Source organism: Eschscholzia californica, unplaced genomic scaffold (genome assembly GCF_041429995.1).
Source record: "Eschscholzia californica isolate CP2 unplaced genomic scaffold, dmEscCali1.0.p SCAF_4, whole genome shotgun sequence".
NCBI classification, from domain to species: domain Eukaryota; kingdom Viridiplantae; phylum Streptophyta; class Magnoliopsida; order Ranunculales; family Papaveraceae; genus Eschscholzia; species Eschscholzia californica.
Genome location: NW_028238461.1, coordinates 37,575,862 through 37,598,866, shown reverse-complemented (window position 1 = coordinate 37,598,866; position 23,005 = coordinate 37,575,862). Strand labels below are relative to the sequence as shown.

The 23,005-nt window shown below is 35.4% G+C and overlaps 2 protein-coding genes and 1 long non-coding RNA gene across 4 annotated transcripts; all 3 read right to left on the bottom strand.

The window, feature by feature from the left end:
• Nucleotides 1-2,668: 2,668 nt before the first annotated feature.
• Nucleotides 2,669-4,306, bottom strand: LOC147544465 (salutaridinol 7-O-acetyltransferase-like). The gene has a single exon (XM_086638152.1). The coding sequence runs from the start codon at nt 4,203-4,205 to the stop codon at nt 2,862-2,864; it is 1,344 nt and encodes a 447-aa protein (XP_086494278.1). The 5' UTR covers nt 4,206-4,306; the 3' UTR covers nt 2,669-2,861.
• Nucleotides 4,307-12,134: 7,828 nt separating this feature from the next.
• Nucleotides 12,135-15,432, bottom strand: LOC147544464 (uncharacterized). 2 transcript variants are annotated; one of them, XR_015223706.1, is made up of 7 exons: nt 15,125-15,395; nt 14,908-15,024; nt 14,269-14,303; nt 13,336-13,436; nt 12,820-12,934; nt 12,502-12,738; nt 12,135-12,258 (listed from the first exon to the last, which is right to left on the bottom strand). XR_015223706.1 is itself a non-coding variant. In XM_086636398.1 (6 exons), the coding sequence occupies exons 1-5, from the start codon at nt 15,286-15,288 to the stop codon at nt 12,842-12,844; spliced, it is 510 nt and encodes a 169-aa protein (XP_086492524.1). In that variant the 5' UTR covers nt 15,289-15,432; the 3' UTR covers nt 12,437-12,738; nt 12,820-12,841. The 2 variants fall into 2 exon arrangements, 1 of the variants encoding a protein (XP_086492524.1); XM_086636398.1 differs by lacking the exon at nt 12,135-12,258 and having other exon boundaries at nt 12,437-12,738; nt 15,125-15,432.
• A 1,019-nt stretch (nt 15,433-16,451) lies between these two features.
• LOC147544463 (uncharacterized) lies at nt 16,452-20,584 on the bottom strand. The gene is made up of 4 exons (XR_015223795.1): nt 20,323-20,584; nt 18,396-18,444; nt 16,867-17,066; nt 16,452-16,769 (listed from the first exon to the last, which is right to left on the bottom strand). It is a non-coding gene; the product is annotated as an uncharacterized LOC147544463 (long non-coding RNA).
• Between the last annotated feature and the right edge of the window lie 2,421 nt (nt 20,585-23,005).

Here is a 23,005-nt window from a genome sequence, read left to right as displayed (position 1 = left end):
TCTTGGGTAGGGGTGGGAATCGGTCCGGACCGGTCGGTATCGGACTCTAACTTCATCGAACCGGTCGACTCGGACATAAACTGTTAGTGACCACCTATTTATTCGGGCGGACTCGGACGGTCACTCTCAAGAATTTTTTGTCCATTGACCGTCCAAGACCGTTTATTTTACCGGTCCAGTCGGACACCGGACGGTCTCGGTCCGGACTTTTCAATAAATTTACTTAATTCAGAACTTTATTTTTATTACCACAAACAAAATTACTTGCAAATGAAGATGTTTAGCCAAGAAATCAAAAGTAAATATAAAAAAGAAAAAACACAGTTGATCATCATTTGACAAGATATAATTAAGCCATGCACTAATGTTTGGTCTTCCAGAGGACTATATGACTATAGCCAACGATCATCATATATTCATATGTCTATAAAATTCAATGGTCAACTTTTAAAAATGAGGACAGTTTAGTCGGTCAACCTATTCGGTCACTCGTACCGGTCGGTTAGCGGTCGGTCCTTCGACATAGAATTTTGACCGTGACCGTCCGCCAATTCTTTCGGGCCGGTCGGACACTGACCGTTATGACCATCGGGTGCCCATGGACACTTTTTATCTCGGCCGAACGGATCGGATAGCGGTCTTTCGGATCTTTTTCCCACCCCTATTCTTGGGGCCTTGCGGATTTGAACCTCCAGCCTTCTCACACTAACTCTTTTACCCAGAACAAAGTTACCACTACACTAACCCAGGTTATGTGTCAAGCATGTGGGTTTTTCCATTGTATACAATTTACTCTGTTTGGATTAGATATAGAGTTTGGAGTTTGGACCCGTGGGGGCACGTGACCCCAGAGGTCTCAACGTGGGTCCGCCCATGGAGGGAAGTACGTACATTTTGAGACAATAAAATTATAAATTTTTTTCTCGATGGCAGAGAGACACCCATGTTACCACCTAATTGGAGTTCATCGACCCATAGGAGATTAAAACTTTCTTTATTTGTTTTTTTTTTTTGAAAGACTGGTTACGATCTACGTACGTCGTGATATTTGGATGAGGGTTTTTTATTGGTTCGATCACTTAAATAGTTGCCTTTTGATCTTTAACAAAACTCTTGGCTAATAATAATGAAATATGTAGTTTTTATCCAATTAGATTTCTTTTTGTGAAATAAACCAGAGAAGAGTATTGATTTAAGGGAGAACAAATTTAAGAAGCCCATCTAGTTACTTCCAAATTGAAAGATATAGGTGCTAGACATTGGTTTTCCAAAATAAAACATAAATATATGGATTACTATCATAATTTTGACCAAGATATATAATAATATTATTATTATTTATTATATAGCTTCTAATGAGTTCAAAGTAAACCTATCTCTTATTGGTAGTACATGCTTGCAACCTATAATAGGAAGAATAAAATAGTTAATCAACTCCTCTATGAAAGAGATACCATTACATAAATATCATTTAGGAAGTTAGGTGATTACCTAATACCTCAATGCTATATACATTTTCCTAGAAAAATCAAAGAAAACAACACATTAGCTAACCAAAATAGAGGCATGATAAGGATGGTTGGAATTAGAATTAAGTACTGTTTAATTCAAATCCTTAAATTATCCTAGTAATTGTCTTTGACACCATTAGATTAGTTGAGAATATATAAACAAAATCATGAAGTTGCATATACTAACAAGTAACAAGTAATGAAAGACTTTTAACAAATAAGAAAACAAGTAATGAAAGAGAACATTCTCTAGAAATTCGCGATAATCGTTCCATGTCTAAAATAAAAAATGAACTTCAACTAGAACAATATATCCATCGAATCAATCGCGAAAGTATTACATAGTTAAACCGATTTACATTTACCAAAGGAGAAGAACCCAACTTAGTGGGGCAGAATTATCATGTGATGTTTTTTCATCTGATAATAATTTAGTGAAAAGTAGTAGAAAATAAGAAAAATTAAGTAAATTTTGGATAGAATTTTATGTGACTTCCTCTGATTTGTGTCTCTAATGCTTTAATTTTGATCTACGAAACCGCGAATCACTGCAAGCCGCATAAAATTTCTGTCCACAATACTCTGCCTAATTTTTTTTGTTTCCGAATCCTATCGTTACTCTAATTTGGTGGTGTGGTTCTTAGTTCTCTCACAAAATCATGCATGCAATATTGCAATCTATATTAGCAAGACCAGTCAATCAACTATTCTCTGAAAGAGACGATAAAACATAAAATTCATGTAAGTTGTTAGGTGACTATCAAACACTCAATCATATAGAATATAAACTCCAAATCCTTTTTATATATTTTTTTTAGTGAAACAACCCATTAACTAACCAATTTTCTTTAATAAACCAAGAGAGGAAGAAATCAATTTTTTTTCTTTAATTAACTTCAGAGATTGTGTGACAAAATATGATCTAGAGTCTAGAGTATGTCATGTTTGGTAGTATTTTAGGTTATATTTCCTCTATGGTTTAACGACCGTCTCTATTTTTCCTGCTTATTACGTAGTATATAGTTAATGTCTTTAATGTAATTACGAGTTTCTATTTTATTGAAAAAACATAAACTTCAACCAAAAAGGTTCTTCATTTTGGTCTAATTGTGATGCTTTTTGAAAGTCTAGGTTAAAATTTTCATGGTTATCACTAGTTTAAAAGGAAAAGAACTTTCCATTGGCCCTTAAAACAATCGGCCTTCACAAAAGTATTACATAAATATTAAACCAAACTCGATATTTGGTAGTACGGTTCTTCGACTTCTTCGAAAATAAAATGACCCATAACAAAAAAAAAAAATACAAATTAATAACAAACACTTAATTTTTAATTGAATATTATGACTTTTAGGAAATAACTTCAAGGAGATCTTGAAGGTTAAGCTCAAACTTTGGCATGTCTTCCTCTTCTAAATTCACCCAAACTTCAATTCCTTCACCACATTTTGTATCCATCAAAACAATTCCATTCTTGTATAAAACCCTACTAAAACAACTAGTTACCCATGTTGGTTTACCCCACCCAAAATCAATTTCATATAATGGTAACCTACACCAACTACTCATCCAAAAATCTTCCAACTCTTCTGGATTCTTGACTATAATTGAATCATCTGCAATAAATTTCAAGAACCCATTATCATTTTGTATTCTCTTTACGTGATCTCCATTTACTTGACTTATTGCTTCTCTTACTTGTCCAACAATTTCATCCAACTCAGCCAGCCCATTTGACTCTTTTGTCCACGTCATCGTGTTCAATGGTGCTTTTGCTAAGCCAAGTAGATTACCGAATGATTCATCTACCAAATACGGGTCAATCCTTTTTCGCATGTTAACAACGTGGTTAACCATATATAAAGGAGGAGGTTTTGACTCCGAAACCCATTTGTCTCTACTCACATCAATAGCTGCCTTTGCTAATAGAGCCGATACTGCCTCGACACGACTCGTGGGCCGATACTTATTCGGCCCATTGTCCGATGATTCAGTAGCTAGTATTTTTCTTCGTGCAGCGGTTATCTTCGTGGGTTCAAAGACAAACCTCTTTGTGACTAGTTTCTCTCCCTTGACGACCCCACGGCACGCTGTCTCAGGCACAATAGGTGTTTCTTCATCAATAGGAAAAATGCTAGCAGAGTCAAAACTAGGGCAAATGGTTTTTGTAGATCCACTAAATGTGGCTGCCCAACTTTTAATGAATGCAACCATGGTGGTTGCATCAGCTATCTTATGTGAAATACACACAGATATAGCTAGCCCACCACAGTCAAACATGTTGACTTGTATACAAACAAGTTCACCCTTGGTCAAGCTATTAGAAAGTACATGAGATGGTAAAAGTTTATGAAGTAAATCTGCATCTGGTACCATGAACTCTTTGATCTCACAATCAACTCTTGCTTCACAATAACCGACGCCCCCGTCGTTACAGTCTATGAAGATGTTATCTTTAACCCTACCAGCTAATGGGTAATATCGGATTAGGGTTTCCGAAAGCGAGCTCTTGAGCCGTTCGGATACGTTGTTGTGATCGACATGACCGGTCGAAGGGTAGAAGACAATGATAGGAACATAGACAGGAGGAGGAAAGTGATCAAGAATAGACAGGTTGAATGTTTTAAGGTTAGGGGGAGTTGGTGATGCTGGTTTAATGGCTTCCTTGGTTAATACTTCCACCTTTATGCCCATTAAAACACTAATTCAAGAACAAGAAGAAGAAGATAGAGAGCTTTGATTCAAACAAGACAAACTCCCAAGAAGTTAACGATGATGAAATAAGAAAAAGTTGGTGTTCAATTATTCACTTGTAAGGACTTATATATATAGGCAATTAGAGATAGAATCAAGGACTTAATAACACTACTTTTTTTTTGTATACTTAAATACAATACTTTGAAAAAAAAATTTCTTTATCCTTTTAGTGCATTAGTCTTAATTATAAATAAGTTCCATTATTGGCTAATTACTTTCTTTTTTATAATAAAATGTTTCCTGAAAATTGAGCAACAACAACCTCATCAAAAAGTTATAATTAATTCATATGCCTCTTGTAAATTTACTACTTAGAAACACTCTCTGATATTCGTTAAAGAGAAGATTAAAAGTTTTTTTTTGGGTCAAATCTGAAATTTGAATCGGGTTCAATTCAGATTTCAGATATCTAATTATTTTATTGAACAAAATATAACATTATACGTAAATACACAGACTACAAGTATGAATGAAATGAATAAAAATAATTATAATTCAGCTCATAAATAGAAGTCACCGGATTAGGCGGGCAAGGTACGAACTAGTAACCCTAACCTCTAGGCGCAACCGAAGATGATATGGATTGTTTTATTATATTAAAACTAAAATTAAAATAAAATAAAATAGAGGTAGGATGCACGTAAACATAAGGATTAGGAATGCCTTTGACAAAATTAGTATATTGAAACGACCATTCTTTCTCACTAGTTGTTAAACTCCAACCACCCGATTACATTTTCAATCCTACTTTACATTTATAAGTTAATATTTAATTATGTTTAAATCTATTAAATTCCAACCACTCCTAAAAATTCAACTTTTTTTTTATTGACACTTGATATTTCACCTATAAAAAGGTATCCGGTAGGTTTAGGAGATAACCAATTAAATTTATATTCATCATTTCCCTACTTTTGTCGAAGAATTGGGCAAAGACATAGTCTAATTTGATTTTTGAAGGATGAATTGCGATAATATATTATGAATAATGTTATATTTACGTAACTATATATATAGTTACCTAACATGCTGTAAAACGTATCGCTATTTTTTTAGACAAAAAGTAATGGCACACATAAAAATCAAATCAATATTTCCATTATTAAGGTTTAACGGTTCATACAAGTTGGGGTAAAGTGAGGTGAAATATTTTCTAGAGACAAAAAGAGAAGAAGACTAGGAAAAATCAGCCCAAGCAATTATCACTGGAGTCACTTTCTTCCTTTGAACAACCAATCATCTCCATTGAACCCTACTAAAACAACAACTTAATTCACCAACTACTTTCACTCTCTCTTAATGTCAATGGTCTACCCCCATTTCACTGTTCTTCAAGTCCAATTCGCCGTCTTCAAGGCCAGAGAGAGGGAGAAAGAGAGAGAGGGAGAGAGGGAGAGAGAGAGAGAGGGAGGGAGGGAGGGAGAGAGAGAGAGAGGACAATTTTAAGACCCAAAATGAAAATGTCCTTGCATCAAATTTTGTTGACTAAAGTCTTTATGTCCGTAGGCTTTACTTTATGCCCGAAACATCTGCCTTTCTTAATCAGTTAATGTCATCAGGGGATGAACCCTCATGAAATTGTAAATTGTGAATGCAGTTTCCCAAGGGCGTAACATGAATTTCTCCCCACTATGGAGATCCCAGTCTAAATCTTGTTGACTAGAAAAAAAAAAAAAGCAAATCCAACCATAAGTCAATTGACTAAGGTGCTGTTTGTTTTTTTTATATGTGTCTGAATCTGAATTAGCTGAATCTGAATTAGCTGAACTGAAATGGCTGAATCTGAAATATTTTAATTAACATGTTTGTTTTAAAATCTGAATGATTAAATCTGAAATAAACTTTTGACATTTATATCCCTCTTTTGATATTTTAGACAAAAACCTAATTTAAGGAAACCCTAAATTATTTCTAATAAATAGAAACCCTAAACTATTTGTCTCTTCAAACCCTGAACTCCTTCTCTCTCCACCACCTACGACACAACCGCCGTCTCATAAACTCTTTCTCTCTTCAAACCTAAACTCCTCTCTCCACCACCTACATCACAACTGCTGTATCAACCCTTTCTCTCTAACCAGATCGAATCCTCTCTCAATCCATCTCTCTAAAAGTAAGTGAAAATATGGCTAGATCTTCTCTAACTCCCTCTCTCTACAGCCGAAATTAATCCACAAGATCTGCGATTTTGTGGTGGTTGTGGTGAGGATTTCCTGATTTTTTGATGGTGAGATTGTGGCGGTTTTGTTTAACGTTGGTGGTAGTGATTTTGTGGTGGTGGTGGCGATGCCCTAATTTTGTAATGGTGATTATGGCGGTGGTGGTTTTGTGGTGTTGGTGGTGGTAGTGATTTTGTGGTGTTGGTGGTGGTAGTGATTTTGTGGTGGTGGTGGTCTGGTGGTGGTGGTAGTGATTTTGTGGTGGTGGTGGTCTGGTGGTGGTGGTAGTGGTAGTGATTTTGTGGTGGCGGTCAGGTGGTGGTGGCGGTCAGGTGGTGGTGGCGGTCTGGTGATGGTGGTGGTCTGGTGGTGGTGGCGGTCAGTTGGTGGTGGGGGTCTGGGGGTGGAAAAACTTTAAAAGAAATAATTTCTTTTTCTAATTAATGGGGGATATAAGTGTCATTTAACCTAATTCAGATAGGGTGTCATTGTTTCAGACTTGTTTTGAAGTCTGAAAATTATGGACTAGTTTTCAGCCAATTCAGACATACACTTAATTCAGCTACTATTTCAGATTTTCGAAAATCAGAAAAAACAAACGTCTGACATCTGAATTTGCCTCAATTCAGATTTCAGATCTGAAATATTTAGAAAACAAACAGCACCTAAATTAGACCATATCAACATCTCCGTGCTCAACGAAGCTATATAATGAGATACGGAAATAACGTGATGTATCAAGAAGACAAAGATGTCACCATCAACAAGAGTTCAAGTATATTGATTGTCAGATCTTCGTCATCTCAATCTGTCATGTTATTCACGTATTTCATTACGTGAGGAATGACGCTTAGCTCAAACCTTTCTCTTTAGGCAAATATCAGTTGTGGTTGTTAATTTACTGATGTTCGTCCTATTTAGTTGTAATAAACGCTTCCTGAAAAGCATCGAACCATCAGCTGTCCTCACCATGACCCCAGCTATGAGTCCATGAGCATGCCCAAGAATGAAACTAAAGAGGGTGGATGTGGTGGTGGTGCTGCTTTCTCTCCTGCCATTGTCAGTTCTGTGAGCACGTAATCACGTCCATTTTCTTGGACTTGGTCGGGTTTTATACCAGTTCCTTCAACAATAAAAAACCAAATTCCCCCTCATTTCTCTTTTTTATATTCTTCTTAGATAATTTTTTTGTGTTAGTACCTAGTTTTCTTTAAGAATCTCACTAGAAGAAGGTAATGGCGTCGGTTTTATACCGTTGCTAATAAAATAAACCATTGGTAACAAATAGTGGCACGGTTTTGTACCCGCCTCTAATAATTCTGAAACGGTCGTCAAAGTACCATTGCGAATTGTATTAGAAAAACTGTCGCCAGATACTTATGGAAACACGACGTGACGACGCTTTTTTCGTAGCTTTGTAATGAAGTTGTTTTGGATAACTCGTAAGTAGTGTTGAACACTTTCGGCAAACGTTTTTTACTAGCTTTTGTGCTACCTTCTGTGACATATTTCAGAATCTTCAAGAGACTCTTGACAACATTTTTGTAACAAATCTAAAAAATAACAGTTTTGTAACCCTTCTTTTGATTTATTGCCGATTTTCACGACCTTGTTTTCATTACCTTGGGCGATGGTTTTTTCACCACTTTCCACAACACTATTCACGTCACCCTCGACACATTTTTTGTCGGTTTTAGCAACACTTTCAACGGTGTTCTTCACAATGTTTTTTCTTAATACTTTAGGCTACACTTATTGACAATTTTGCAACAGTTTCCTCTGTATCTTATATTACATTGTTTGACACTTATGGTGACGCTTGTTACAACGCTTTTGACACTACTTTCTTTTTATTGAAAGGTTAACATACTTTAAAGGGTATTAATCCGTGTCTTGAACCCATGACTTAGAGGGTGACCAACTTGATATCGTTTTTGGTGACAATTTTTGTGAAGCTTTTTGTAACACTCTTTGTAACCTTTTTAGCAGTTTTTTTTATTACTAAGCATTCTACGCTTTCTGACATTTTGGTAACAATTGTCTCAGTATTTTGACAACACTTTGCATTATGCTTTTCGCAATGTTATTGCAGCAGTTTGGACACACTTCTTGTGACATTTTGCAACACTATTCTCAAGGCTTTTTGGGGTGCTTTTGACCTTTTTTTGTACAATGCTTTTAGCCATAATTTTCCTGACGCTTATTTATCACTTTTGACAACACTTTTAATAATAAATTTTGACCTTATAGCCCAAAAAATGGCGCCTAATATGACATTTAGTCCACTCTAATCCCATTAAGGGTTTGAAAACCATAATATTGTAAATGGATATCTAGTCCATTGGTATACATCTAGAGAGAAAACACAAATCCCTAAAATATATTAATTCATAATACCTAATATAACCTTCCTCATATATTATAACTGATTTACCAACAAAATCCTTGAATATCTTTTTCCATTTTTATCTCTCACATTCTCTCTCCAATCACGTTTCTATTCAAAATAACTTCTATCTTCATTATATTCAGTAACCGAAACAATTTATTTTCTCTCTGTCTAAATCCGAATCATCTGATAATCCTCCATTAATATCAGAAATCTCGTTTCATCTTCATTAGAGCAGTTGTAAACACCTTCATCGTTCATCAGGATAAACTACATTTTCAGAAGTCTTTGTTCGTACCATTAATAAGATTTAATATTGCTTTTCAGGTATTCAAACAGATTCTCTCTCTCTAAAGTTAAAAATATATGATTTTGATTTTGATCTCAAAGATTGGATTACTATTCCATTAACATACTCGATTTGCTTTTTATTTTCGCTCTCTAAGATATTTATAACTGTTTATGATCTTGATGTTTAATCCTTCTCTACTGATTCCTTCAAATCGATTATGTTTTGTTTTCATCTGATTATTATATTATTTTTCATTAGATTTAGGTTTAAGCTTATTGATTTTCTGATATTTCTTCACCTCAGATCTTTGGTTTCGTACAATTTTATGAACCAGGTGTTATTCCGTATGTTTATCATAACAGAATATACAATATAGGTAATTAACATTAAATTTTCATACTTTCTAGTACATTACGCAAACTTCTTCCGAACCATGTTTTTATAAGACTATGTAAAATACGCGTAATTTGTTATACATTATATATAATTATAATAAATTCTAAAACATCGTATAAGTGCACATAAATTATGTATTATTTATTTACCATTACGCGTACTTTTCACACAAAACAGTAACCTTGTTAAGCTTACCAAACTACTCAAAACCTTCAAATATTGTCAAAATTTGACAAACATTATACATAATTTACGGAACTGTACATGTAGTTTATAATACAATATATGATTTTTTTTATGTATGTGTATTTATGTGTGTAGATTTGATATAACAGATGAAATTTCAAACAAAATCATCAAATCAAAGTAAGTCAAAGAAACTAAAACCTGATGGCTCGGATAAAATATTCACTGAAGTTGGTCAGTTGTTTCCTGGTGGTGCAAAAGTATTTGGATATGCTCGACAATATAGTGTAACTGTTGTTTGTCCTGCTCAAGACTACAAATGGAAAGTACATGGATGAGCACCATTTATGAACCAGAGAAGATTTTGTACGTTTTTTTAGTAACAGAATGTAAACGATGTGTAATGTAAAAGAAATTATGTGTAGTTTATTGAACAAGACCCACATACATTTGATAAAATACTTTGTATACATGACAAATGATGGTTTCCTCATCATAAATAACACATAATTTACGTATTTGTTTCATAATTTGTATTCGATGTGTATTTATGTATGAGTAAAAACGAAAACAAATGCTGCTTTAATGTTCCTAGAAAAATATACTATTTCCAAATCTGAAAGTTAAGTGAGAGAAAGTGATAGATATGTTTTGTATATTAACCCCCAAATCACTCTAAATTGATCCCAGAAAATATACTCTTTCCAAATCTGAAAGTTAAGTAAGAGAAAATTGATTTGAATCGAAAAAAATTTTTACATAGTAAGATAGAGAAAATTGATTTGGTTTCCAAATATGTAAAGAAGAGAGAGAAAATTGATTTGGTTTCCAAATATGTAAAGAAGAGAGAGAAAATTGATTTGGAAATATCCGTGGTGATGGCGTTTTGTTTTGGTGAGGATTTTGGTTTCTGATTGATTCGGATAATATGAAAGAGAAAATTTGATTTCCAAATCTGTTTAGAGGAGAGAGAAATTATGATTTGTTTCAATCCATTTTTTGCTAATAAATCCCCCAAATCACGCCCAAATCTATCTTTCCAAAACGCGTGAAATTTGAGCGCGGGACATTGACGGTACTGTGTTTAGAAAGTGAGGGGTTTTTATGTCCATAATGTAAAAGGACTAAATATCTATATTTTGGGAAGATTGACTCATAAACCTTTTTTTGAACATTATTTTGGTTTATATACCCATGGACCCTTAATAATAACACATCGGATAACATTGTCAAGAATGAGCGGAACGATCAAGCAGTTCCTCCTTCCATTATTAAACAACCCTAGTTAACTGGGAATCACTACCTTCTTCTTCTATTCATCGGTAAGTTCAAGAACGAATTGGAAACCCTAATTCCTTAACTGGAGATTACTCAGTAGCAAGCTTTTGCCGCCAAAATTTCATTTTTGCGCCCTTAACTTGAGTTTACCTCGCGCTAGAAGAATGTGCGAAATAGGGAGGGAAAGTATTTACCGCGAGAAAAGTCACCCGGGTAGTTTGTCGGAATCTGACTTGTCTGAGTCTAGCTTGTCTGGGTCTGACATGTGATTTTACTTCTTCGTCTGAAATTGACTCGCCTAGGTCTGACTGGCCTTGGTATCCCTTGGCTGGCAGGATCTAACTAGCACGAGTTTAGATTGTTTAGGTCAGACGCATCTAGATTGAACTCGTATGAGTTTAGTGAGTCTTGTTCCCCTGGTAGGGTTTGTCTGAACTTAGTTCTCAAACAGTATTAAGTTTGTCGACATCCAACTCATACTCAGATTTCAACGATTTGAAAAGCCAGACATATTACTTATTCGGTCACGAGTTTTCTCTATATCGGACTATTCTCATGCAGCGCCCTGGCAGGTGCAAAGCTTGTGGTGGAAGTGGCCTTGGAACAGAGGAATACAGAGATAAAATGGGTTTCCATTTCATGAAGCTGGACAAAGCTGCTGATTCTAGTAGAAGAAATCAGAACAGGACTCCAAATTGACAAACTCATGAATGAATACCAATATATCATATCGTGTACCTGGCAACCAGCCATTCTTTGAGATCAAGTTCTTGGCATGAAATTGGGGATGAGTACATTGAGTTCATGCCCTAGCCAGACTATGTCAAGGCTGAATCTTGTTTGGGCTGAAGTTTGGTTTCAGAACAGTTTGTCAAAACCCTGTAAAATTGCTCGAACTGGGAACGTTTAGCATTTTTTTATGACCAGTTTTATATTGCACAGAGAGCTCAATGATTCTTTCTTAAAAAATTCTTATACTAATAAGGTTTCCTGTTTTTCTTGAATTCCAGACATATAAATTGACCCGGGCCAAGAGATATTTCAGAGTGTATTCTTTTTGTTTTGAGATTTCGATTCCGTGAGCCTGGTCTGTTTGAAGATTAAACAACTATTACACCAAAAAATTCGGACACAAAGTGATTCAGATTCAGACTAGTAGTAATAAGAAAAAAAAAACACCTAATTATTTTTAAATTAGAAACTTTTTCCACTGTGTATATCAGAACACAGCAGAAGGAAACCTTTTACTGTTATAGTTCCAAGTTGATTGTCAACTAAGCAAGGTTAACACTTAACAGCAGAATAGACGCCAGCACCAAACGTGAATAAGATCACTTGAGCAAAATTTACAATTCACAACATATCAAGCACTAGTTAGGGCTTTCGCTTTGTTCCAAATTAAAGCACATAATCCATCAAAATAAAATACAGCATGACCCATGAAATGGTAACCCTAGACATCCTAGCAGAATTCAAAGTTGCTCCCAGCATTTTCATTTCAAGTGTCAGGTATAAAATGTTATGTTTATTTACCATGACAAAATTTCAGATAAACGACATATACAACCGAGATTTTTGTTCGAACAACAAAATTTAAAAGGAACTCTTGTTTAATTTGTTATTAATACTCCGACTAAAACAAACTACTGCATATCACTTCTGGTTTTGAGCAAAACCAACTTGATGCCTAGACAAGCTGAGATTATCTTTACTGAATTTTTTTTTCCTGTAACCGGAGAGTTTTGTCGCTTGCTGGTCTTTAACCTAGTACTGAGAATAGAGTTCAGAAACACAGTTAATGATCAAGTAGAAGATATAGATCAAACGAAATTAAGATAGATAGGTTCTTACATGTAGCGGATTTTGCCTAGGTTCAGGAAGATGAAGTTACTCCATAAGGAAGCACTGCAGCAGCAACAATTCTACCTTCTTCGTTCAATATGTTGAAAGTAGATGCAGCATTTCTCTGTCAAATATGAGTTCAATTAAAATAATTATGTTATGATTAAAAGCATCTTTCGTTTATCCATTAAATAGAAACTCAAGAAAGTACAAAGCTAAAACTCCCTACAAGTTTACTAGTCGAAGTCGGAACAACTTGTTTGAAGATTCACTAGGCAAAAACGTTAGGGTATTTTAAACATCCAGGGTCTGATAATCTTCTATATAGAGGGAGCTCAGTGATGGGACATTTGTCCCACGTCACTGACCTACGACCGGCTTTATTTGTGTTTACACCCTTTACTTTGCTCCAGTGGCTCCTCTATGGATAGTTTCACGTTCATCTTAATCCTCATTTGATAAATGTTTGAATCTTCTCACAAATTAATTGAAGAGAACTAAAAACAAAACATAAGAAATAAATACCGAATCAACTGCTTCCAACTTCATGCCAGTAGATCGGATGAAGCGCCTTAGTTCTGGATCTACATGCTCAACATATCTTCCACATCCAAGAATCAAAATCTCTGAAGAATCACAAAAAGCATATAATAGGTAATACGAACATGTATTTCAGAAAGCAGTTACTACATTATTTATATCCAAGTAGTTATTTAGACAAGTTTTGAATGAGTGTACAAGGATCCTGCATAGGTTGTACTAGGGTGGTTTACAGTTCTTAAATTAAAGCAAACCGTGAATGCTCCTAGGGTTTCATGTGATGAATAAGAGTAGTGGAAATGATGGAAATGTTGTTAAATATAGGAAATTTTGCTACAAAGTTTGGGAACAATTAAACAGGCCTAAAAAGTGTGTTACCAAGTTATAACAATAAGTCAATAACCATAGTATATATAAATAAAATTAATGGTATGTTGTCAAACGCTTGTGTGATAATTTAAAAGGCTATTGCTAGGAAATACTACAAAAATTTTTATTATCAATATCATTTTGTTAACCACATATATATGAGTACTCACTATCAACAATTTAGTATTAAACAGGGTAAAGTAATTAATCCATATCTTAAGCCTGAAATATGTCAGCCGAAATTAATAGCGATTCCACCAAAATTTATACATTTTTAAAGGTTCAAACATTTGTTCGAAATACTCATGTCAAACTAGTTACTGAACAATAATTTCCACCAAAATAATACAAATGCCACTATATGTTAAATTTCATTCTAGTGACTACTCGATTTCGTTTTGTTGCCTAATTTTCAAAAAATTTTAATACCATGCTCTTACTCCCTGCAGCCAAAAAATGATATTGTTGGGTGGGAAAAGTATCTCATCAGTGTCACCTGCATATTACCAAATTACTTCATCAAAAAAGAGTTGCTAAGAAGAAACTCACCTGGTATGGGCCTCACAAGTTTGAACATTGATAAACTGCACATCGCAAACAAACCAAAACGCACAAAACTTAGATGCAATCACAATAAACTGAAAATACTACCAAAACCACAACTACTTGGAAAACAAAACATTCATGGTTGTCAACTAATATACTTGTGAGAATAGTCCCACGTGGGAGAAAGGTGATATAGAGTTGGATGACCACAAACTTAACATGATATCAGAGTTTGGCCCATACATGGTAAGTTTAAAAGCCACATGTGTTCCACATCACCCAAGAAGAAAAAAAACACGTACTAGGCTCAAAGAACGCCACATCTGAAGGGGCGTGCGAGAATAGTCCCACATACAAGAAAGGAGATCTAATACCCAAGAATACAATGTCTAGATCCTCTTTACTCATTGCCAACTAGTTTTGAGTTGGATGATCACAAATTTAACAATACTTGAAAACCAATTGGGGAAGCCTCAAAAACAGTCAAGTTGCTGAATTACAATAATAAATTGAGGGACTTGCTAGTTTAGTTTCAAGACTTCCAAATATTAACTAAATTATCATGGGGGGTTTTGTTAGAATCAACAATAAAATTTTGAAGTTCTTGAGATAACCTAAATGTTGAAATTGGGAATATTGTACCTATCTGGAGTAATATCTGAGAAACGCTTAGGGCTCCATGAGAGAAGCAAATTCCCAATACAGAGTACGCTACCTTCATAAGCAACCCCATTTACGGTAAACCCAGTATCAGTATACCTAAAAGTGTAACAAATTACATAAATTGATTAGTTATTGTGACAACAGAAGAAGAGATGAAGAACCCTAGAGAGAGAGATATAGATAAAATTGAAATTACCCTTGGAAACGCAATTGATCTTCGGGGACGTTGTCGATGAGATTGATCTGATCGTAGAGAGAGAAAGCTCGTCTAAGAGAAGGAAGGGGTCTCTTTGGTGATTCCTTCTTAAGGGTTTGCATTAGGTATGGTAGTGTTGCTGTTGCTCGTAACCTCGCTGCCATGTCTACTCTCTTTCTCACTTTCTCCCTCTACAATGGCCTCCAAAACCAAGGGCAAAAGCAAGAGCAAGAGAACTTCTTGGAAAATATTTCCTGGAAAATTTTCGTCTTCTCCATGGAAAATGGGTTTGATTAAGGGTTAATTTCAATTTGGGACCCAATTTCTAACAAACTATAAATTGGCCTCAATATTTTGTCCATCATTCTAATTTGGGCCCCAAAACTGCAAAACATGATTCCCTTAGGGTAAGTCCAATGTATGGTCAACAACAAAAAAGAAGTCCAATGTAGGGTCTCGGGCTCCCAAAATTGGGAGCCCCTGAATTTTGGGAACCCTTGAATTTTTTTCAGCTCGAATGTCGGACTCTAAATAGAGGTTTTCAAATCCAAATTATGTACGTGTAAGATGGTCGTGTGCGGAATTTTGATTTCAACTATGAATTATTAGTCCCTTTCAACAAAAAAAAAACTATGAATTACTAGTTTCAAATACAAAATTAAAATTTGATATTATTATAGAGAGAGAGAGAGAGAGAATTATGAAAAGATAATAAAAAAAAAGAAATGGAGAAAGAATTGAAAAAGAAAATATTTAAAACAATTCACATTCACAAAAGAATAATTAATTAAAACAAAATTTAAAAAAACAATTGAAAAACTATTGGGTGGATTCTCTTTTTAGGGGATCCACCGAATTATGACCGTTCGGAACTCCCCAACGGTCATAATCAGGGTTGGGAGCCCGGGAGGGTGGGGCTCCTGGGTTGGAGTTCTTGTGGGCTGGGTTGGGTCTCCCAAATTTGAATTTGGGAGCCCCAACCAGCCTACATTGGAGTTGCCCAAGCTAATCTTCACAATCCAAAATTTCTTTTAGTTTTTATCCTTTACTTCACGTCAGGATGTTGTTGATAGACGGGCCAGAGTCTGTGCTTCCGTGAAGTAGGGATGAATTCTGAATAAGTTCCTACTCTGTTCTTTCTCTTTCTTATCACGGGAAAATTTCATTGGCAACGGCCACACAACAATACCTGTTACACCCCAGTTAACAATATCTTTCCCACTTTTGACACCTCAGGCCCAATCTCACATGTAAGAAGTTTTGTTCTTGGCAAAAGCTCCACAAGCCCACCCAAAGGCATGGGCACTTATCAAGCTTAGGCAGACACCTATTTTGAATATATATAAGCGGATATGTATTTCAGAGAGAGTAACCATGTCAAAGGTGACGACGACGATGACAATGCAGTGGAGGGTGGACCATGGGACGGTGATGAAGCAACTGACGTCAAAGGTGAGGACGACCGATTAACAGACGGTAAAGACGTGACATTTGTCTCAAAGTCAAACGCTTTCCTCTTTCCATGGGGCGCGTCGCCTTCTTTTGCGCTAAAGTATGGCTTGTTTGAAATATTTTTTGTTCATTTGAAATCATTGTGGACATGCTACTTAATCAGTTGCCAGAGACGCCAAATGTAGCAATACCTCTACACCGAACATAAAGAGGGTTTGTAAAAAAAAGCATGGACAATCATTTTGAGAAATATTGGCTTATGGTAAAAAAGGTAGTAACGAAGAACTAACCGACTGTAATTGAAATGAAAGAACTAAGATTTCGAAGGTTGATAGACATGTTTCAAGGTAAGAAATAATAACCAGTAGACTCAAAGTTGCATGCTATGTTAAGCTAAGACATGGTTGTATGCCATTTCTCTATACACGTGAGAATGCTAAAAATTATTTCTTTCTGATGCGGGAACTGCTATTATTGAAGTGTGCATTCACTGCAAAGAGAATTATCGAACTTTTATTAAAATGAAGAGTAATATAGAATAATAGAATTTTCATCGAAATAAAAGAAAAAGAAAGAAAGAAGTGATTTTCCAAGAGTATTATAGAACTTAAATGAAAATGAAGATAACAGGCTTTTTAAACAATGCTTCTTTCGTGGTTGTCGATTTGCCACGTACCACTAAAATAATAAAACTAACAGAATACCACCAAAAGAATACCAATAAAGGGGATCTAAAAGCACAAATCCTAATTTTCCACTTCAAAATTCAAGTCTTCAAATAAATAATGTGGAACGAATTAGAACATCAAGGTGCGCAAAAATGTCTCTACAGTTCTTTTCAACTCGTATGCTTTTAGTTTCTTCTAAACTTTGATAGCCAACTCATAGAAAATCTTTTATTTTTACTATGTCTGAAACATATTAAATTCAGTCCATGGATTCCAAATGCAACACTGGGGTAACTAATCGAGACATTACATTCAGGCCATGGATTTCAACGTTTATTAGTTAGCAAACATAAACGTCAATGAAGAAACTCACAATAACAAATTCAATAGTTACTTTCTCTGGTAGCTTGTATTTTTCAACCAACAAAAATACTAATCAAGAGAACAGTCTATAGTAAACATAAACGTCAAACAAACATGCACACACAGTGACTACATGCTGGAAGTTGGAACACTATGTGACCAATCAACTTCTGGAAGATTATGTCATCAAATAGAAGATGATGAACATCAGATCGGTAAATAAACCCATCGATTAGAATATTATGGTAACATGTCAAACCAAAAGTTAAATCGGTCTTGAGGGAATGATTTTAACTCAAGACCCTAGAATTTTTCCTTCGGATCTTAAACTCAAAGAACCACAAAGTAAAACACAAAAGATGTACTTGAAACTAAAGATGATTCACTTCACGACGGAATATAAGAATTTCACAAAACCTAATTATAAAAAATGATTCAGAGAAACACAAATACATTCATAACAAAAAAGAAGGCTATTCTAAATGTCTGGGAAACGCTTCCAGGTAACCAACAGAGACACTAATTACTCATCTTAAAGTTGGCAGTGTATCATGGAAAGTTTGGTGTTGTTATCTCTTTGAGGAAGTGCTTACGGCAGGTTAGTACTTACTTCATAGATATTCTTAGTAGAGGATATAGAAGACTATTCTAAGATACATATATTATGTTCATTTTACTGAATATACTTTTCAGTTTAACTAATGATTTTTAACAAAAAGTTCTAACGAAGCAATATTAACTTAATCAAAGAAAATAATGGTAAAAAAAGGTAGAAACGAAGAACTCACCGACCGTAGTTGAAATGATAAAACTAAGATTCAGAAGTTTGATAGATTCCTGTTTTAGTGTAAGAATAAATAATCAGTATACCCATGCATGAAATATTAATCTAAGACGAGTATGCAAGATATTTCGCTATACATATGACATTTAAAGACTGCTGAAAAGAGTTTCTATCCAATGCGTAACTGGTATTATTTCAGTCAACATTGACTGCAAAGACTATTATAGAACTTTAATCAAAATGAAGAGTACTATAGCATGGAAATGAAGATAATAAACTTTTTTCATCTGCTTCTTTTGTGGTTGTCGATCTGCCGTAAATACTAAAATAATAACACTAGAAGAATACCCGCAAAAGAATAACAATAAAGGGGATCTACAAGCACAATTTCTAATTTCCCACTTCAAAATAAATTATACGGAACGAATTAGAACACATGAAGGAAATATAATATACCATAATGTATGCCATGAGTCAAATATAATATCCCGAATGATACATATTATATACCATGAATCAAAAAAGATATTTATTAATTTGATCACTATAAGTTTTTACTGTATGCAGGATTAGGTTTGTGATACTGTTGAATATGACAAACAATGGCTAAATCTCAAAAACAGAAGTACATGACCAATATTTCGATAAGTTCGAACCATAAATAATTTTCTTATACCGCCGAAGAAACAAAGAATGGCACGCCTTCGGGGGCTTATACGGAACAACACAATAATTGTGACACATAATCTAATTGAACTAAAACTAACCTAACTTTTATTATATAGATTATTTTTCTGCTCTTTCAATTGGTCTTTATTCAATTGAAGTTCAATAGTATAGTGAACCAACGGTATAGTAAAATTTGTTTTTATGCAAATAACACTAAACCCTAATTAAACTTTTGTGATACTACCACATGCATAAATGTACAAGTTTCTAAATCTAGTTACTTTGTAGGCTATTTCAAGACTTTCTCTTACATCATCATACCCCTCTTGAAAAGAGTTCGTTTTCAAACTTCATGCGATCATACTAACTTTTATCTTTTATCTTTATATCTTCCAATATTCTATGGTTTTCTTTCTAAGAGAAAGTCTTGATCTTCTCAAGATCGAATTGTTTTCTTCCTAAGAGAATGATTTCTCTTCGTTTTCCTATTTTTGTTTACTTCCATTTTTCGCTTCTAAAACACTTCCCACGATTGACATCAACATCCCCCTCTTCAAAAGAGTTTATCTTTGAACTTATACCGTTCAGAAATTTTACTTTCAAGGGTGGTTTTGTTTCATATGCCCCTAATAATATAGGCTTAAACATTGTCATATCCGGGTCTGAGATAATATTATACAATAACAGTATGTGTTCAAACCAATATATGAATCAAATTTTGCACTTCACAACCAGTAATCAACGGGTAAGAATCAAATATCCATACTCAGGTGGAAGTGAAATGATACTGTTCGGAAATTTTACTTTCAAGCGGTTCTGTTTCACATGCACCTAATAATATAGGCTTAAACATTTTCATATCCGGGTCCGAAATTTCGCACTTCAGAACCAGTAATCAATGGGCAAGAATCAAATATCCATACTCAGGTGGAAGTGAAATGATCTTTATTAGCAAATATTTAGTGAACCAATGGTATCATTTTATTAACTGGGTAAGAATTATACCACATGATGTGACTTATATTTGTCTATGAGACATTTTATCAAACATTTAGTCAGCATATGAACTCTAGTCTATAGAAGAAAACAATCAATACTAACCAAGAGCGGTAAAAATAGATGAACCAATATGATTTAATTTTGATTTCAGAAAACACAATCAATACTAACCAAGAGCAGTAAGAAATAGATGAGATAGATGACTTAAACCTCAAACAAAATAGATGTGAAGATGATAAACGAAAAAAAACAAAACTACTAACCTTGGCAGCAACGAAGCAAAAAGTTTCTCCACATGAGAAGCCATGGTTTTAACAGAGAAATAAATGAATGAAAGAGATGCATCTGTCCAGTGAGAAAGAGATGTGTCTGTCCAATGAACAATCAAAATAAATTTCTCAACTTACACGTGGGTAAATCCAATGGTTGCTGATGGTAGTGACGTGGGACAGACGGCTGGATTTATCCAGGGATTTGTCCCAGTCAGCACCCATCCACCTGTTTTATTATATAAATTGTTATACCTCATAGAGTTTAATTTCGTTTAGTATATCTTCTTTCTTAACTCCCATCATTAGCTTCAGATTAGGTCTCTCTTCCTCCACATACTTGATGGGATCATCCATAACAAATTGAGATAATTCCTATATGGCCCCCTACTTTGTGACCAGCTTCCTTTATGGCCCCCTTTTTTCGTAAATTAAAATATGACCCCCTTTTTCCTGACGCCGTGTAAATGTCGTTTGGTCCAAACATATTATTCCTAATCTACCCTTATCTGGGTTAAGTCGCGTGCGAAGAGATGGTGACCTCAGCAGACGTGTGTGGCGCCTTATCTTCCCAATGTATCTCTTCCCGATGCCTGTCAAATCCGAAAAGTCATATTTTGTTTCATCTTCTCTACCCAATTTTTTCTCTCTCCTTATTCAACTTTCCTTATCTCTCTACTTTTCTTTCTCAGAAGCCATAACGAAGCAGTTCTTTGTTTCATCTTACTAAATCTTCACAAAACTTTAACAGAATGTTCTACTCAGACTCGTCGGACGAGGAAGAGCGGCACAATTTCTACTCAGGCTCGTCGGACGAGGAAGAGCGACACAATTTCTACTCAGGCTCGTGATGAGACATGAAAATGTCTCATTTGAATCTCTTAACTCGGGTTAGTTAGTCCATTTCGGGCAGTTACTCTGATAAATTGTGTGTTTTTCTTTCTCAGGTATCTTTACAGGGTTCAGTGCGAAAAACAGACGAAATCAGGAGAAATTGATGTTAGAGGCATTTTGGTCATTTGGTGGTACTGGTGCTCTGCAAACTTTGACAAATATTGATACTCAGATGAAACTAGAGTTTGGGGTAAACCCAACGGCGAAAACGGGAGTCAAATCAGAGTCCGGACGAACAATTTAGGCGAAGTCAACTTCTTAGTCAAAATCATTAGACCAAGTCAACATAGAGTTCTCTGATACACGTGGCGCGAATTGGATGGAGAACCCGGAGCAATCTGGACGTAAGTGGGATAATTTTGGATTGCGTGGGACTGATTTCGGGTTTCTGGATTGGGCATGATTAGGTGTGTTGCGCGCGCGAGTTTCAGTACTCCCTTTAGATCCAACGAAGTCTGCTGCGCCAGCGTCTAAGTAGAACCATCCAATGGCTGTTGTGCTCTCTCTCGGTAGTCCATATTCCAGCATATCGTCAGCTCTAGTACTCCAGCCTGGCACAATCACGTACACCCGCGTGGCCAGCAACCATTTGCTCGATCAGTTGTCCTCCCTTATCCTAACTATTTTGGAAATTAAAAAACCATTAGAGAGATCTCTTCGAGAACACAAACCGCCTCTTTACAAACCAATTGGAGTGGGGCGGAGCAAATTCTCTCCTAGGGTGGCGCCACCTCCCGATGGTAGTTTCCAGTCAAGGATCTTCAGATTTGGAATCTTCATCCTTGTCTGATCATTTTTCTCCATCAATTTTACTTTTATTCTGTTTCTCTCTCTAGAAAGATAAATGGATCAACCGGATTAACGCCTCTTCGTCGTCTTGGTGGACCGATTTCATTTCTTTCACTCCCCAATTTCTTTCTCCTACTATCTTAAATCTAATGTTATCTTCATCCCAAAACCCTACTTTCTCTAATTAGTTGGTTTCTCTTCCAGATCTATCACTTATTGTTTTGAGATTTTGTTGGGATGGGTTAAAAATTGAATTGGGTTTGATGATAATTATGGAATGGGATAATGATTCTGAAGGGGTTAGTGGTCATGATGAGGGATTTCTGTTGAATGATGGAGGTCTGCGATCTTATGGAATCGATAGTTTGCTACAATCTGTTCCTTGTGGACTTGTTATTGTTATATGGTGGTGGTGTGGTGGTGGTGACGGTTGACTCAGTTTCAGTGGTGGTGCGAGGGTGTGCAGTTATTAAGCAAATGGATGTGATTATGGCGATGGTGGTGTGGTGATGGTGGGCTCTAGGATTCAGTGTTGACGGTTTTCCTATGGTGGCGGCGGTTTTTCGGCAACAGTTTTCCGGTGACGGTTCCGACTGTTCCTGGTGACGTGGCGGTTCTCCAGTCTTATTTCTTAATGTTATTGTTGTAATTTTCTTTTCGTCAGACCTTTAGGGTCTCCTTTCACGGATCTATAGGATCCTTTTTGTCAGACCTTTAGGGTCTTTTTTCACAGATCTTTAGGATCTCAATAGTGTCTGTGTCTAGTCCAATTTCTTTCTCTTCATGAGGCACTTTGCATTTAAAGGTATGTAACTCTCATGAAGTATTCTGAGGAGAGAAATAAGAATTCATCCATGTAAACATTGTGATTCAATCACTTATTAATGGAATTTGTTCCTTTGGTTTCAAAAAAAAAAAACCATTAGAGAGAGAAAGCTCTCGGGTTTTTTTTTCTTTCCATATAAAGAGAAACCGAGATGGAAAGAATGGAAAG

Coding starts and splice junctions, on each gene's coding strand:
- LOC147544465 (XM_086638152.1), bottom strand. CDS start 4,205: ATGGGCATAAAGGTGGAAGTATTAACCAAGGAAGCCATTAAACCAGCA.
- LOC147544464 (XM_086636398.1), bottom strand. CDS start 15,288: ATGGCAGCGAGGTTACGAGCAACAGCAACACTACCATACCTAATGCAA. Junction 15,025..15,124: donor GATCAATTGCGTTTCCAAGG/GTAATTTCAATT, acceptor TTACACTTTTAG/GTATACTGATACTGGGTTTA. Junction 14,304..14,907: donor TCAGATATTACTCCAGATAG/GTACAATATTCC, acceptor TGCGATGTGCAG/TTTATCAATGTTCAAACTTG.